At 31.3% G+C, this 18,702-nt stretch overlaps 1 protein-coding gene across 1 annotated transcript; it reads left to right on the forward strand.

Annotated features, from left to right (window-relative positions):
* The first annotated feature begins 1,897 nt into the window (after positions 1–1,897).
* LOC149547976 (polyamine oxidase 7-like) lies at positions 1,898–8,803 on the forward strand. The gene is made up of 12 exons (XM_089794213.1): positions 1,898–1,937; positions 4,247–4,279; positions 4,391–4,643; positions 5,421–5,567; positions 5,667–5,728; positions 5,825–6,006; positions 7,212–7,355; positions 7,444–7,593; positions 7,786–8,028; positions 8,161–8,242; positions 8,329–8,444; positions 8,747–8,803. The coding sequence occupies exons 1-12, from the start codon at positions 1,898–1,900 to the stop codon at positions 8,801–8,803; spliced, it is 1,509 nt and encodes a 502-aa protein (XP_089650339.1).
* The last annotated feature ends 9,899 nt before the right edge of the window (positions 8,804–18,702 follow it).

Consider the following 18,702-nt stretch of genomic DNA (forward strand, 5'->3'; position numbering starts at 1 on the left):
TTGAATAGTAATGTTTGGAGTTTAATAGTTAGATGTGGATAAGCATATAAGAATTAAATAAATTTGTAAATAAGTAATTAAATACAGTATATCTAGTTAGTAGTTTAGTTAATATTTAAATTCATTTCATGATATAATTAATAAAAGGGTTTAGAGTATTGATTCATATTTGAAATTGAGTAGAGTAAAATAAACATTCAATTGTCATTACTTTTTTATAATTAATTGTAGAATAGAAAAATGTTAATGATGGTAAACACACACACACACACACACACACACACTTCAATCTCTTAAATATTTTAATATAGACATGATATAAAGGACTAATGGTTTTCGAATATTGTAATCACCTATATATATTCAGTAGTATGATCTTGGTGTATAGATTAATTAGAACATCATGCCATATAATATAAAACCTTAGATTACTATATGATTATTGCCCTTTAAATTTTGTGCTTCTATTGATCACCTTATTGATACACTTACAACGATATGTATACCTATATATATACCTATATATATTTTAGATCTTCCTTGGAGGTTTCTACCAGAGTGTGGATCTGGACTAGCTAGGATTTTAAGGGATATCATGCAATCCAATCTCACCCTTTTCTTTATCGTTAGCCATTTTTTTAAGGGATATCAAAGGGATTTTCTTGTCATCAGACATGTTGCTATTCCAGATGAAGTCTCTTATTACTTTTTCAATTTGTTTAAGAATAGTAGCTGGTGCTTTTAGGATAGACATGGTGTAATTAGGAATTGTGGATAGAACTGATTTGACCAGCATGATTTATCCTAATAGAGATAACCATCTATACTAACTCCACAAATTTAACTTGATTGTAATTTTTAAAAAAGTACAAAACAATAAATAAGATAAATGATGGTAAAGTAAAAAGTATTCAACATATCCATATAATTATAAAACAAAGGCATAAAACAATAAGTAAGATAAATGATGGTAAAGTCAAAAGTCCTCAACAAGTTGATAAATATGAAAAAAAATGCTATTAAGTCTAAATCATCAGATGTTTTAATAATTATTCAATCAATTGTAATTTATGAATAATAACCTTACAACTTATCTCTATAAAAAATAAATCATGATAATAAATAATTATGCACTCTTGTTAATTTAAAAGATTTTGACCAGTAAACCATGAAAACTTATAGTAGTTTTTGGAAATTGTGATAAACCTGTCTCACGATGCTCTATTTATTGTAGTTATTTCGTTAAATAAGCATATAGCACATGAAAGCATGTGAAGCCCTGTCTAAAGATTCCACAATTTCATGGACGAGACAATCTTTATAAAGATCAAGTTGACTTTGGCGAGATAAAGAAATTAGGAAACTGAATTTGCTTGGTCAGCCATGTTACACATTAATGTGATAGTAGCCCCATTAATCATGTCGCATTCTCTGGCTCCAAGCTGAGATTAGCCACATTAGTTGTTTATAAAAGCATGCTGCTGCCTCAATTCTACCAGTTTATTTTCTTGACTGAAGAACATGGAGATGAGGTTTCTGTATTGAGAATTTTTCCCTTCCTAACCCTCCTTGTAGGTTTCGAAGCTGCAGGTAATTATGATAATATTTCGCTATTTTTTCACAACTCTTGATTGAAAGGAATGAGAGTATGTTCGCTATTTTCATATTGGATTGGAGAAGTGAGATTCTTATGATAGAGTGTGTTGAAAATGATTGATGGAAAAATGTTCGTGTAATCTAATGTTAACATTTGGAAAATTATACCTTAACTGGAAAACTATGATTTCTAGATGGTATTTATATACTTTTAATCAAATTCTTCATTTCCGTGTCAAGGAATAAAGCATACAGCATACTGTTGAATAAGGGCAACTGGTGCAGATAGTTGGAAAGCAATATGGAGGCTCTGACTTCACCAATTCCGAGTGATAGCCATGGTAATGTTATTACTTACAATTATGTAACGAGTTATTCATTGGTAGAATCATATGAATGCCAATATAATAGATTTGAATGTTAAAATGAGCATGTTATGTTAACGATAAATGAATGTGATGATCTGATTAAAAAAATAAAATATTGGATTTGCCATTTTCTTTATAAAAAGATAAAAATTGTAAGTTTGTATATAACAAATGAAATAGGTTCATTCTTATGTAGCTTATAAATAATTCTTCATTTTAATCAATTCATTTATTCAAAATAAAATCAATCATAGAATAGAAGTGGAATAATTTTTTTATTAAAGATCTCAAGACACCAAAAAGAAAATTACCATCTTTTTCAAAGCTTGTGTACTATGTAGCATATTTCTTACCTTATTTGTTATGCTATGAAATAAGGGCACCTAAAGTATATTTGAAATAGTTGATTCGTTTTAGATGATGTAAGCACAACTAGTTGGTCATGCATTCTATAATGATGTCAAAATTAATCTTCTTAAATGAACTTTGTGTGCACTTTTAGTAGATCAATGAATTATTGACAATTGTTATGCTAAGAACGAACCATTTAATAGATTACAAATTGGGTTGAAAGATAAAAAAGTGTGCAGATCTTTAGTGAGTGTATGTCTAGTATATTTATAATTTTTTAGAAGAGACCCCAATCTGATTTGAGAGATGAATATAATTCTTATTTTTTCCTATAGTAATGCTAAAGACACGCTTTCTACAAAATTTACAAAATGTTTAATGTGTAGTGATACGCTAGTTTATTCTAGTTTGGTCTTACAAAAATTTCATCCATATAATCTTTAACTTTAGGATAAACTGATGCTATGGAATATTATCATCATAATTCTTTGTCAAGTTTCTTCTATGTTATTAAGAAGAAAAGTTTAATGAACCAATAATAGAAGGTTCCTCATGGTGTAATAAAAACCATCTTGCATTGATATTCTAATGTAATTTGTATCTAATTATAGCATAAAATCTATGTACATGAAGAGAATATCATAAGCCAAATGTTATAATTTTAATGATTGTGTCAACATTGGGTATCTAGACAACTCATCTATTGGTCAACTTTTGTAGTATCATGAAAATCTATGAAAACATAGATATACTTTTTCTTGTTGCAAACTTAGTACAAAATCACAAATATAATCTAAGTAGCAAATTGACTTGATGAATTTGACATCTAATAGGTTTTGAAGTTCTTCCTTAACCAATCTAATAGAGTAATATGAGGTAGATTTTGCAAAATTGTTCTTTAACAAATTGACATATGGCCTAACTATTGAGTGATAGATGATGAAAGAAGGATCTAATCTAATATATTTTTGTAAGACTATCTCAAAGATTACAATATTCTAAGTAATTTCTTATGAACATATTGTTCTTTTAATTTTTTGCTAGCCAAAATTTGTGTGAACTTTTGACCCTATATGATGTCTTAGTTAATGCTAGTGGTATCTTCTACTAAGAGAGTTTATCAATTATGGAGCCTCTATGGATCAGGGGAAAAGTGAAGTTTTTCATCAAATGTTACAGCCTCTAAGTCTTGAATCACTAAAAAATATATTTGATTATGTTGTCACCTAATAATGCATCCATACTAAGTAAGACTTAACTTGCTGGTTCAAAACATAGGAACATCTCTAGGTTATGGAAAACCTATTATGAAAATGAACTTTTGGAGGACACCATCCTACTTGTGGTAATCACCTAAAACTAAATGCTTGACTAGGAAAAAAAGGACGAAGGATGTCCTTTGAATAATCTATATTTCATTACATATATTGTTGATCAGTAGGTGTATGCCAATTAGACATATAGTTATTCTATGGGTATTTTCTCTTGGTGCCTGTTTATGAATACAGATTCAATATTTGTAACTCTAAACTTTTACTTGTGTATATCAAATGTGTTGCAAGTCTTTACTTATGGAAGTGTAAAATCAAAATTATTCTTAGACGTATTCAAGTTGAAGGCCATAAATTGTAAAATATATTTTCCAATATATGTTTTATTGTCTACATAACCATTAGACCCTCCTTTTGACACATGTTCTTATAATATAATTATTTAATTATATTAACTAAAAAATAATAACCAAAATAAAAAATGCTAAAATATTATCTATAAATGGTGGCTTGGAGAGACATGATTCCAAGCAATTGTACTTTTGTGATGTCATTGTTAGATAAAGTAATTTTTGAGAAAAGTATGAAAAATAAGTTTATCTAATTTTATTTTCTTCTCCATTTTGGTAACATCAGTGCTTTGCCCATCTTCTTTGATAGTTACCACCATCATTATTGGTGCTGGAATATCAGGTATGCAAAATAATGTTTGATCTTTTGACTTTGAAATTGTAGGTATAATTTTTTTGACTTTGATATTGTTGTTATAAATTTTTTTTATCTTACTATTATTCTTTGGTGAAGGAATAATGGCAGCAAAGACCCTGTCTGATAATAAGATGACAGATTTCGTAATACTAGAGGCAACAGACAGAATTGGAGGAAGAATACACAAGACGGAGTTTGGAGGACGCATAGTTGAGATAGGTGCCAATTGGGTAGAAGGTGTAGGTTCAAAAGAGAATGAGAATCCCATTTGGACTCTTGCTAAGAAATATGATCTTCAGACCTTCAAGTCCAACTGGAACAATATCAGCAATAACATCTATGATCAAGAGTAAGTCTTATGGATATTGATAAATGAGAAGAACTTATTATCACTTGTTAGCTTTTAGTGTCTTAATTTAAATGGTTTATGGGTTCAATTACCTTTTCTATTGTTAATTGTTTATAGCTTGTAGTGTGGTTTTTGAAAGTAAAGCTGAATGTTGTGAGATTTATTATACTAATAAGGGTAAGTGCCCTTTAAAGATAGTTTTTGTTGTCCTATTATTCACTGGCTTTGACTACAAAAACATCACACAATTGATACAATACTTACAAATGTTTACTGCACTATTAGTATAAATAAAATTGCAAAATTGATCTCTTTTCCTAGAAAATGAAAGACTATTATCTTATTAAATAATTCTAAGTGAAATTTTAATTAGTTTTAAATTCAATAATTGGTAATTAGAACATGGAAGATAAATTGTACTCTGTAACATTAAATTATATTAAGTTGAAGGCAAGAGCCTACAACAATAACTTGTGAATATCTTATTTGAAGGTCTTGAATTCAAGTCTACTCAAACTTAACACATAATAATAATTAATCTTAACAAATAATAATAATTAATCTATATTCCCACCTATTAATATATAAAAAATTATATAGAATTAAATTTTTTAATACTTTAATAAAGTATTTGTTTGAAAAATTTGAATAAATTATTTATTTACAATTGCTTTTTAAAAAAATCTCTATTCCTTTCAAAATTTGATTTTCAAAATATTTGTTTGAATATACGTAATTAATTTTGAAACCATTTCTTAAAATACACTCTTATTGCAGAGGACATCTTTTACACCAGTCGGTGGTGTCAAAGCCATACGAACACGCAGTGGCCTTGTCGGACGGCTGTGAAAAGTTATCGTCATATTTAAAAAGAAATGGGGAGAAAGACATGTCAATCCAAGTGGCACAGCGCATCTTTGGGTAGTAAGTATCTCCATTCAAGGATATTTTATGGTGCACATAATATCGCTTTGTCCACGAAAATATTTAAGGATATGAATGGTTTGAGTTTTTGTAACGCAGTATTCCAGCAACACCTTTGGAGATGGCCATCGACTTCTTCTTGTATGACTTCGAAACTGGAGGTTGTTCTTTCTTCACATCACCTACATTTGTTTTGTGAATTCCAACGTTAACCGCATAAAATAAATGTAAAATTTGGCGACCTTTTTTTCTTTCAGAACCTCCGCGTGTAACGAGCTTAATGAACGTGGAGCCAACTGCAACGTTTGAAGATTTTGGCATCGACAATTACTTCGTGGCAGATCCCCAAGGCTACGAGCATATTCTGCATAGACTGGCACAAGAATTTCTCACCTCTTCCCATGGAGACATAACCGACAAGCGCCTCAAACTCAACAAGGTTAATTCTCTTTTAAGACCCTCTCCTTATTTTAAAAAAAAATCTATTTTTTTTAATTTAATATTGGTTTTACTAAGAAAAACAACAATTAACGGCTGCTGATTCGAAGTGATCACCTAGTAATGAAAGAATCTATCTCTTATAAGAATGAATGGTAATGTATTATACTCATTGTATTTGAAGTATTAGAGCTAAATTTTTTTGATAATTTGATTAAGGTGAAAACTGCTTTTAGAGGACTTGAATAACATAAGAACTATGCTAGAATAACATAAAAATCTGCATAACATCCAACAACCAGCATTGGGAAACAAAACCAAAACCAAAACAAAGAAGATACAGAAAAAGAAAAGAACAGAACCTAAATCTAAGTCAACTCCTTAAGAGCTTTAGCAACCTGAATCTCACACCAGGAGTATCTTCAGGATTCTTCTAAGTCACGGTCATTGTCTTCCTATTGAATCTACCCCTTGTTCTTATTCCAGGTCCATCAGTATCATCTTGTTGTTCTTTGTTCTTGTTGTTCCTTGTCTTTCTTGTTCAAATCTATTTCAAATTCAATACTCTCCAAATCCGTCTTGCCTTTACTTTTCATAATCTTCTGAATGGACCTTGTTGTCACTATCCTTTACTATTTTACTAATTTTGTCCTCAAAATTCTTGAACTAGAATATTGTTATAGTTACCTTCCATCCTTTTCCTTACCTCCACTTCATTTTGCAAACTATTCTCCCTGTTTAGACCTTCTTTATTAGGGAAATAATAAATTCAATTGTAAACCCAGCTATCAAAGGCCAAAGAGAGATCGACTTTATCCTTTGCTATGGAGAGGACCTTTTAGAGAGGTCACCCATTGCAGTATTATACCAACTCAAATGCTCTCCTTCATGTTTGAATTAGAATAATATTTGGAAGAGTAAATCTTTTCAAAAGACCCAATGCTTTAGCTTGTAAATATCACTTAAATACAATAAGTGTCAAATATACTATTCATTCTCCTATGAAATAAGTTCCTATGAACCATTATTCATAAAATATAAGATATTAAATTAGAATCCAAACTATATGATTGAAAGTAATTGTAAAAAAAATCTTATTTCATTAATTATTAAAAAGAAACTAACACAATTTGAAAAAAGTTCTATAATTAGAAGTCCCATTTTTACAATCAAGAGAAAAGCGTTAAGGCGGGCATTGTGTTGTAGGTGGTACGTGAGATCGAATATGGTGATAGCGGCGTGAAAGTGTTGACAGAGGATGGTTCAGTTTACAGTGCAAAGAACACCATTGTCTCCGTCAGCGCTGGAGTGCTGCAGTCAAGGCTTATTCAGTTCAAACCAGATCTGCCGGTAAGAATGACTATTTCATTTTTTTAAGAGTTATTTCCAACATAAGAATTGTTATGATCTCTGACTTTAATCTATGTGTGTACTACAGATGTGTAAACTGCTGGCAATATACAAGTGGGATATGGTAGATTACTGCAAGATCTTCATGAAGTTCCCTATGACATTTTGGCCAACTGGACCAGGAACCGAGTATTTCATGTATGCCCATGAGAGAAGAGGTTACTACAATTTGTGGCAGGTAATACCCATTCTCTCAAAATCTTTAATTTAATTCTCTCAAATATAGCATGACAAAATCTTGAATTTTATCGCTAGCTTGAATGATCATTTGAATGATGAATTGGGTGTTTACATTTAAGTTGAGAAAGACTCATTATTTCTTCGGATGCGAGTAAAATATTATATTGGCTGATTGGTGTTATGGTGATAGCACCTGGAAGGGCACATTCTTGTGGTAACTGTACTGGACGAGGAAGCGCGAAGAATTGAACAGGAGGCTGAAGAGGACAAGATTAAAGCTGAAATCATGGCTGTTCTAAGAAAGATGTTTGGTGATGACATCCCAGAGATGACAGACATCTTGATTCCCAAATGGGGTCAAAATCCTTTCTACAAGGGAACATTTTCAAACTGGCCAATTGGTGTTTCACAGCAAGACTTTGAAGAGTTAAAGGTAGTTTTATTTATTAACTAACAATAAATTTAGTGGATCATAAATTTTATGCTATTCTTAACATAGTAATCAAACCTTAATCTACAAATTCATTCTCCATAACCTGGATAACAATGTTATTTATTTATACAGGCGCCAGTTGGTCCTGTATACTTCAGTGGCGAACATACGAGTGAGAAGTATAATGGATATGTGCATGGCGCCTATTTTGCCGGTAACACATTTTTCACTTTAATGTGACAATGAAATTAGATTTACGTTAAAATCCTTCACTTACGTAAGCTTTTATCATACGAACAGGCATTGAAACCGCTAATAAGGTGTTGCATGACATTGAGTATGGCAATTGCCATGACACGAAGACGGCAGATATACTCGCAAACGCATATTCTGGCGGCCACCCAGAGATCAAACGTGTAAGAGTAACACGATCTTCATATATAATTATGTTTTGTTTTGTTTTCGGCAGTTTCTTCTCGTAAGACTTGAGGAATTTGTGCATGGCATTTGTTATCTTAGAAAAGTTGTGTATAAGATGAAAAGCAGTCATTTAAAACTGGTGTGAAATTTGTTGGTAAAATAATTTTCTTCCAATGAAAGGCGATTTTTTTTTAAATAAAACAAGAGTTAGATTAAACCTTCCTTCTTCAAATAGTTTGATAAATCATGTTAATGCCTAGAGCGCTAATCTATGTGTGTATGTAAATTAAATTAGCAGGAGGAAATGACTGGATATCGAGCGAGAAGAAAGGCTCCAATTTCACTAATGTGTTAGAAATGTTGAAAGAAGATTTATTTAAATCTGAAGCATGTGTTTTATTTTCCACTCTATTAAGTAGGCGGAGGATTCTAATTTCTTTAACTCGACATGGTGACAAATTAATTCAAGTTATTTTGTGAAGTGATATGTTTAAAATTTATTATTTTGAATTCCTTTAATTGGACAAGGTGACAAATTGATTCAAGTAATTTTGGGAAATGACATGTTTAAAACTTAATAATTTGACATTGAAGGATTCTAATTCCTTTAATTAGACAAGGTGATAAATTCATTTAGTGATCTTGTAAAATGATATGTTTAAAATTTAATAATTTGACTTTTAGAGATCAATATTCTTTTTTTATTTTTAAATTCTAAGGCCCTGTTTGATTGGGAAAGATGAATTTGGCTCAAAATCTTATTATCCCATAACCCAGTTTTGCATTTTGGGAAGATAGTTGGACCATTTGATTGACACGAAAGATGAATATACAAATTCATATTTTGTGTTTGGTTGCCAATTTAGAAATTGGAATTGGAACAAAAAATGACTAGGAAGATCCTTTTCTTGTGTTTGGTTGTTCTTTTTCGAATTGGAATTGGAATTTGATTTAGATTTTTTTAATTCTTATTTTATTATGAAACCCAAGTATTATAAACAGATACCAACTTCATCCTACATGATTTGATTGATGGCAATTCATCACACACAGATTACATAATTTAGTTTTAAAAGACAATCCTTCCTTTATAATTATATTATTATTTTAAAAATTCAATTACTATTATTTTATCTTATTATTATTTTCTCATTTTAAAATTATTTTATATAATTAAAATGCACCACAGTTTTTGTGAATGTCAAATGAGCATAAAGATATTCATTTGACATTTCACTCATTTGATGTAGCTCCTTTGATGCATGAAACTGTACAACATTGCAAGATCGCAACAAGGAATCCCTTCACTTCAAATAGTCTTGTGATCTTACGCAAACATGAAAATGCACCACAACTCAATGTTTGACTGGTTTGATGTATCTCCTTCAATGCACAAAACTTCACAACATTATTAGATCACTATCAACTGTCATTTCTAGTCATTACTCACTCACTCTACAAAAAATATATTCAAATAAATGCTCACTGTAACTCCCAACGGAAAACATGTACACACCATCGATCTCTTTATCTCATTATTCATAATAGTGATCTATTACATTTTTCACTTTTATCGCTATAGAACTATCAATAATTCTAAAGCTCATCACCATATCCATTTTCCTATAAAAGAGATTTACGATCAAAATTAACTTATCACAATAATCTATAGTGATCCTTCTTATAGCCATACTACTTTGTTGTTATAACACATAGCAATATAAGTATCTTCATTGCTTATTGCTATGTCATCTTTACACCAAAAATGACATACAATCCTTTTGACCTATCGCTATAATATATAGTGACCTATACTGCTCTGACATCATAACACATAGTGATATACTTGTCTTCATCACTTATCGCTATGTCATGTTTACTCCAAACATGACACATGATCCTTTTAACCCATTGCTATAATATATAGCTCGACCTATATTGCTTTGTAATCATAACACATAATGATACACGTGTCGTCATCGCTTATCTCAATATTTCATGTTTACTCCAAATGTGGTGCGTGATCCTTTTGACCCATCGCTATATTGTATAGTGACTTTTTGAGAGATCATACTGACATCGCCATAAGTTATGATGATCATGTATTTTCTATCACTGATCGCCACAACACAATCCTCCCATTTTCGATCACTGAAGACACTTATCGCTCATCACCAAGGTGACTATATTTCATTTTCACTTGCCAATAATGGCTAGGTGTTATAGAAAATTTTGAATGAATAGAAAGATATTCGTTCGATATTTGACTTATTTGATGTATCTTCTTTGACACACAAAATTGCACAACATTGCAAAATCGCAACAAGGAGTCCTTTCACTTCAAACAGTCATGCAATCTTATGCAGGCATGAAAATGCACCATAGTTTTTGACTTGTCAATGTCAAACAAGTAGAAAGATATTCATTCGATAGACTCATTCGATGTATCTCCTTCGACACACGAAACTGTACAACATCATGAGATTGCAATAAGAAGTCCTTTCGCTTCAAATAGTCCTCCAAGCCTGCATAGGCACAAAAATGCACCATAATTTTTGACCTACAAATGTCGAATGAGTAGAAAGATATTCATTCAATACTTGACTCATTCAATGTAGCTCCTTCGATGCACAAAACTACACAATTTTTTCATGCACCCAAGAATTCTTGAAACTGCACAACTGTATATGAGAAAAAATATGTCAGTTTTTCTTTAGATAGGTATTGTGATTTGAGGTATTTGTTATGCTAATATGTTTTCACATGTTGTATATAGAGAAAAACTTGATATGCATTTATTTAAAAATATATTTTTAATGTATTATTATTATTTTAAAAAAATAAACATTTAACATGTTCAATCATACACAAATTTGAAAGAATCTTATTTTTTTTTTTAAATATAAAATAAAAAAATTGAAATTATTTGAAAATAATAAGATATAGACAAGTTCATAGTATCCATTGAAGAGGAATATTGATTTTTTTATTAACATCACATAACTTCTCACAAATATATTAAAGAATGCAAAGAACCTTGTAAAACATAGTTCCAATTTGTTAATAAAATAAGATAGATAAAAATCATGTTAAAATAATCTACAACAATTTCCCTCAAACAAAAAGAGTCGCCTTAATTTTTCAAACATCCCTGTTAATTTAGAATTTTTATCATTAAAAACATCAAATGACTCTATTCATTAAAATTGAACCTTAATCATTTTGAACTCAATTAAAATGACATAAGTTAGTTGAATCCATAATAAACTATAATAGATTCATTTATAACAAAATTATTAGTAGAGAGATTTTTCATACAAGTTAATTTTGTTATCATTTGCATTAGTTGATTTAAATCTACATTCAGTAATTTTGTTACAAGATCTTATGCTTCTTCTTTTTTTGGCTTTCTTAGAATTTTGTATATTCCTTATAAGCTAAAGAGAAAAACAATATATACATTTTTTTCTTCACTTCTTTGTAACCTACAATAAAATAAAAAATCTTTATAAATTCAATGAAAGATAAGATAGGTGAGATTTATTTATTTTTAAAAAGCTATCATACTATTATGTTAATAAAACATAGAAGAGAAAAAGAGACAAAAACTCTTTATTTTTCAATCATCAATAACCATATTTCCTATAAACTCTCTAGTTTATGACCTCGTAAACTATTCTTTGATCAAACATAATTGATATAGTTGTACATTTCATTGCTATTGGTATAGATAATTCAAAGTAACATCTGTAGCATGAGATAGAAGATGGAAAAAAAATATCCATGATCTGAATGGTGGTGTGAAAGCACACCATTAAATATGAAAATGTAGGGAAATTCACACTCTACACAAATAATATCCATGAACTGATGAGAAAGAATATGTAATGTCCCCTTTCTAATTTTTACATCATATTTGCATTCTCTAATAATATTTTTAAATTAAACAAACAACACTTTGAAAGATTATATAATTTCTCAAATAAACCCAAATTGGGTATGCCCGAAATAGTGCTAAAAAATTTCACAACTTCATATATTATTAATAAATCTGAAAGTAGACATTTTTACACAAATTTGGCCAGCATAACCATGTAAAAAATTATATCTCTAGATCTACAAATATTTTACACAACAACTCCAAAATGGAGGACAAATACAATGCTAATCGGGGCCCCAAAAATAACACAAAATAGCCTTAAAACACCATAAAATACTAGAAATCTATCACAGAAGTAGAATCACAACCCAATACATATATTAAGCTCTATTTTAACAGAAAAAATGCTGCAATAAATCATCAAGCCAAACTGATATTAAAAACTCAACTAGAAACACCAAACCCTTACAAGAAACACACTCGGAGACTCACAAATCTACATTGTTCAACACAAGAGAAAACCTTGCATGAGCTTGCACATGTAATATCCTCAAACTCTTGTCCTTATCCTTCCTTGAAACCTAAAAACTCCACCTTTAGGTCTCTTTCTCCACAAGTTTGGTAGCCTCTAAAGAACAACAAAGCAATGAGCAAAAATCAAGTTCTAGAATGAGTCTAAAATGTCTCCAAACCCCTTTAAAGAGGGCATAACCCTAACTCACTACCAAGAGGGGTGAATAGGATATATTTTAATAATATTTAACATTTATTACTCTATTGGTTTCCAAATATTAGCCCCTTGTCTCGAAACTTTTCTTTTGGCTCTGCCAGCCTTAGCAAAAATTATCAAATTTTTAATTATTTTGAAAAGGGGACATGACAAGTCTTCCCTTCCAAATATTTCTTGTCCTCAAGAAATGAAGGTTGGCATGCTCAAGAATGTGTGTTCCTTCCCAAGTGGCATCCTCCAATGGTAATCCTTTCCATTTGACCAAATGCTCTGTGATGCTCCTATTTCTCAATTTTTTTCTCTTGTATCCAAAACCTCTTTTGGTATTAAAACTAATTTACCTTAATCATCAAGAGGTGTTAATTTTGTAGATACTGTGGTTTTTTGTCCTAGAACCTTCTTTAGGAAAGAGACATGGAAAACATAATGTATTTTTCTATTTGGTGGGAGTTTCAATTCATAAGCTACCTCTCCTATCTTCCTGATGATCATGAAAGGCCCATAGAACCTTGACTTGAGCTTCTCTGCCCCACTCCTCTTCAAGGTGCTTTGCTTATATGGCTACAATCTAAAAAATACCAAGTTTGATACCTCAAAAGATCTTTCAGTCTTTTTCCTATCAGAATACAACTTCTACTGGTTTTGTGCATGTTGTAGATTATCCTTGAGGGGCCTTAATATGTCTTGGCTTTGCTTAATGAAATCACTTTCTATAGGTACTCTACTATCTAAAAGTACTAGATCAGCAAAGAAAAGGGCATCATAACCATAGAGTGCACAGAAAGGAGGCATACTAATAGACATGTGATGAGATGTATTATAACAATACTCCCCTAGGTGCAACCATTTCACCCAAGTGTGTTGTTGATTTGAAACATAGTTTGTCAAATATCCCTCAATCAATTTATTAACTATCTCTATTTGTCCATCTATTTGAGGGTGATAGCTAGTATTGGGAGTGAGTTCAGTTCCTACCAAATGAAAGATCTCCTTCTAAAAAGAGCTAAGGAATCTACTATCTCGATCACTGACAATGTTTCTAGGCAAGCCATGTAGCTTGAAAATTTCTTTGAAGAACAATTTTGCCACTTGGAATTCTTTGAAATTATATGTGATGGGAACGAAATGTGCATACTTAGTCTATCTACCACCACATATGTGCAATCCTTACCTTGAACCTTGGGAAACCCAGTGATGAAGTCCATGGAAATACTTTCCCATTTTTGTCCAAGAATAGGAAGTGGCTACAACAACCTTCCAGGAAAAATTTGCACACTCTTGTTTTGTTGGCATACCATGTATTCCTTAATGTGATTAAGGACATCCTCCTTCATACCCATTCATGCAAACCGTTCATGAAGCTACCTGTATGTCTTGAAGTATCCTTGATGACTAGCCAAAGGTGTGTCATGAAAGGCCCTCAATATCCTTTCCTTAGTCTTAAACCTTGACACTAAGAACATCTTGTTCTTGTAATAGATCATCTCATCAACAACCTTATACCTATTATCATCCACTAAAATATCAAAAATCTTGGTGGCAAAGGAATCTTTATCATATTCTAAGATTATGGAGGCTTTACAATTAGTAGAGATAGATGTTAAGGAACACAAGGTGGGCTTCCTTGAGAGAGCATCAATAACCACATTATTCTTTCCTTTCACATATTCAATATCAAAATCATAAGCTTGCAGTTTGCTTATCCATTTTTGTTGATGATTATTCAAATCCCTTTGGTTCAAGAAGAACATAAGGCTATTATGGTCTGTCTTTACAATGAATCTCCCACATACCAAATATTGTCTAAACTTATAAAGTGCATACATGATTGCCAACATTTCCTTATCATAGATGGAATAAATTTTCTCTATTTGATTTAATTTTCTACTCTCAAGTGCTATTGGACATCCTCTTTGAGTTAGGAAAACCCCTATACCTTCTCTAGAAGCATCACATTCAACAAAAAAAGGTAACGAGAAATCTGGAATTGGAAGCACGGGCCATGAGCTCATTACCTCTTTAAGTTTATCAAATATTTTTTGTGCCTCTTCTATCCAAACAAAGGCTCCTTTCTTTGTCAAATTAGTCAAGGGGGCAACAAACTGAGGAAATATTTTGGTAAATCTTTTGTAATAGCTACACAAACTGAAGAAGCCTCTCAACTGTGTAAGATTGGCAGGTTTAGGCCAATCTAAAATTGCCTGAATTTTTTGTCGATCAACTTGTACTCCTTTAGAGCTTATTACATGTCCCAAATATAGGATCTTAGTCAAATAAAACTCACATTTAGATAACTTAGCATAGAAGGATAAAAGTACAAAGTTGTGTCACCTTTTAGGCTAACTTATTAGAACAATTGAACTTGAGTATTTCTATGTAAAAAAAAAAAAATTTCAAACATAAAATCTTGATAAAATTATTCTAGCTAAGTTATATATGGTCTCACACTCTTCCAATTGAAAATTTCTATTAAATGCATGTTTTATACTAATTAGTATCCAATTACTAAAAAAATTAAATTATTTTAGAAAACTAATGTTTCAATAACTCTTACTATTTATTATTATATTTTTTAATAACATATAAACACCATTTTAGATAGCTCAAAGTGAAAAATATTCTCATATAGAGTTCATAGTGTTTTAATTAGATATTGTATATTGTAATTGAAAAATTCTACAAGTACATATTTTAACACTCAAGAAGATGTCAATTTTGAGAAAGAAAAAAATATTTAATAATATTTTAAAAAATTAAAAAAAAAAAAAATTATATGATGATCTAGAGGAGAGAGTCCTCTTCGAGAATATATATTTTTTCTTTTGGTTGGAATAGATTTATTTCAAAAAATGTGGTGGGAGATGAAAACTATCGATTTGAATAAGTTAAAATTTGAATCGATATAAAAGAGAAAATATAGGTCTAAAGCCCATTTTTATTTTTTATTTTTCTAGCTACATATATTATCGATAATATTATCTAAGATCAAAGGGAAATAAGTTTATTTCCATATAGTTTTGTGGTGGGAACTAGACCCCTGATTTCTAGCATTTTATAGCAACTAAAATTTATCTTTAGAAAACAGGAAAATATATAATTTCTTATTCCAAATAATTATTAAAAATTATAATCCTAGAATTCATCCATTTCTACACATTCCATCTATTTACTTCATTTTAAAATTATAAATAATAATACTAGTTTTATTTCATTGAATATGAACAACTAAACATTTGTTAGCCTTTTCCTTTGTAAGAGGGTGACACATTTTGTGCTTTTACCCAAAAGGATTGCTGCTCCAAAATTCCCAAAATATTGTCTATATGTTCTAGATGCTCTTTCCATCTTTTACTATAAAGCAAGATTTCATCAAAGAACACCAAAACAAATTTCTGAAGATGTTTGTTGAATGCCTTATTCATATAAGATTGGAATGTTTCTAGTGCATTAGTGAGGCCAAATGGCATACCAAGAAACTCAAAGTGTCCATAGTGACATCTGAAAGTAGTCTTTTCCATCCTCTTTGTAGTGAGCACCCTAGGTGCTCCATTCGATAAGCCTCTCAATAAGACTTCTTTCTCATTGGAATGAAATGTGAACTCCATGGTTTGATGGTTCATATAGTACCCTCCAATAGAGTGCAACTATTAAACACCTAATACAAGATATGTTTTCCCAACGCAAACAACATAGAAGTCATCATGTAACTCATAATCTCCTAAAGTCATCCTAATTTGTTTCACCACTAATGTGCAAGGCATTGTGAATCCATTAGCTACAGTAACATTGAATCCCTTAAAATTATTTGTTTTAGCCTTCTTTTCATGAAAAATCCCTCATCAATAAAATTGTGAGTTGCCCCACTATCAAGAAGAACTATCAACCTTTTCCCTGCTAGTACCCCTCAAATTTGAAAGGGATGATATCTTGGGACTCAAGATAATGCTACCAAAGTGCCATCTTTGATTATTTTCTTTACTTTCATTTCTTCTTCCTCCTCCTTAGTGTCATGAAATTCCTCATGCTCATCTGAATCAGATTCTGAAACAACCTCAATATAATGTACTTGACCTTTCCTCAAACATCTATGTCCTAGAACCCATCGAGTTTTCCTTCATAGTTCACTCCTAGTCTCTTCATCTATCTTCTTTTTTGTTGAATTTATCACATTCTTTGGTGGTGGTGGTGGTGTTGGAAAAGTATTTTTCTAAAAATTTCCCTTTTTTTTTCAAAGATTTGGGGTTTTTGATTAGTGACTAGTTTCATAGGTACACAAGTTTCAAGTTGCAAACTTCTTTTGATAGCTTCCTATAAGGTTGAGGGTGAGAAAGCCTTAACCAAGCCCTTAACATAATCTTCCAAACCATCAAGAAAAAGATAAATAATCCTCTTTTCACTCATATCAGGTACCATAACAACCACCTTTTGAAATTCTTCTACATACTCACTAACTAATTTGGTTTGTCTGAATTTTGACAATTCTTTAAAATACTCTTCATCATCCTTGAGATCAGATCTATCTATCACTCTTTGACTAAAATCATCAAATGTAGTTACTAGATCATGACCTTGAGTAGTCATTCCATGATACCATTAATCATAGGCTACCTCTTCCAAGTGTAGACTTGTGAATTGAATGGCGTCACTCTCCTTCATGGGATTAAGTGTGAAGAAGGTATGTAATTTTTGTAGCCATACTCTAGTAGAAATTTTATTTGTTCCATCAAAAGTAGGTGCTATAAACTTGCTTATTTTATTTTTGAGCTCTCTTCCACTTATGGCTTGCTCCCTCCTGTACTCTTTCTCTAGTGTCAAAGTGTTCATCATATCCACATATTCTCTAAAAGGTACCAAACTATGAAAGTCATCATCTAAGCCATTGTAAGTAGCCCTTAATGCAACCAAGTTACCTGTAACCTTTTTCATAGGATTAAGGGATGGATTTGGTATTGATGGCTCATCTGTGGGTAAGAAAATAGTCTTTGTTGGTTTAGAGGGTGTGGGTTTCAAATTTCTTGGCTCCTTTGAAGTGCTCCCTCTCTCATTAGTAGATACAACTCCTTGGAGTTTTTCCTTCAATAACTACAAAGCCTCTTTAGTTTTTGCCAGACTATGCACTGTTTTCTTTTGAGTGTTTTGGATGTCTTGGAAGAATTTTTTTTCCATCTCATTCAGGTCAGCCATACTCATTCCTTCCTTGGGTTTTTGTACTTTTATTATCAATTGGAGGTTTGATCAAAAATTTTATATTCCTTTCTCACTGCAAATATCTCTTTTCTCTTTCACTTAGTTGCATGCAAACTTCTACAAACCCTTAGGTTGGCAAGATCATAGATCTGATACCACTGTAATGTCTATTTTCACTTAGGTTTGCACCCTTGTCCAAAGCCTATGCATGAGGACAACCTAGTGAAACATGAAAACAACCTCCAAGTTGTGGGACTTGAACTGTGAGGTTGAGTCTCCGGAGAAGGCCGGCTTCCTCTTACTATTAGGATGCACCTAATTACTCTTGGAGAGGAAAAGGGAGAAGGAGAGCATGAAAGTAAATCTACCTAATCTAATCTAAAGAGGTGATGCACCAAAATAGAGTGTTGAGACCAATCTCTGCCCATATATGCGCTATTGAACCAGAATGAAACTA

This window comes from Cupressus sempervirens, chromosome 7 (assembly GCF_028749045.1).
Source record: "Cupressus sempervirens isolate cs-2001-9-10 chromosome 7, ASM2874904v1, whole genome shotgun sequence".
NCBI lineage: Eukaryota > Viridiplantae > Streptophyta > Pinopsida > Cupressales > Cupressaceae > Cupressus > Cupressus sempervirens.

Bases quoted from the DNA above. Each gene is read 5' to 3' on its own strand.
- LOC149547976 (XM_089794213.1), top strand. From the start codon at position 1,898: ATGGAGGCTCTGACTTCACCAATTCCGAGTGATAGCCATG. The intron at 5,568-5,666 runs GTAAGTATCTCC...TTTGTAACGCAG, and splicing joins GCACAGCGCATCTTTGGGTA to TATTCCAGCAACACCTTTGG. The intron at 8,029-8,160 runs GTAGTTTTATTT...TTATTTATACAG, and splicing joins AAGACTTTGAAGAGTTAAAG to GCGCCAGTTGGTCCTGTATA.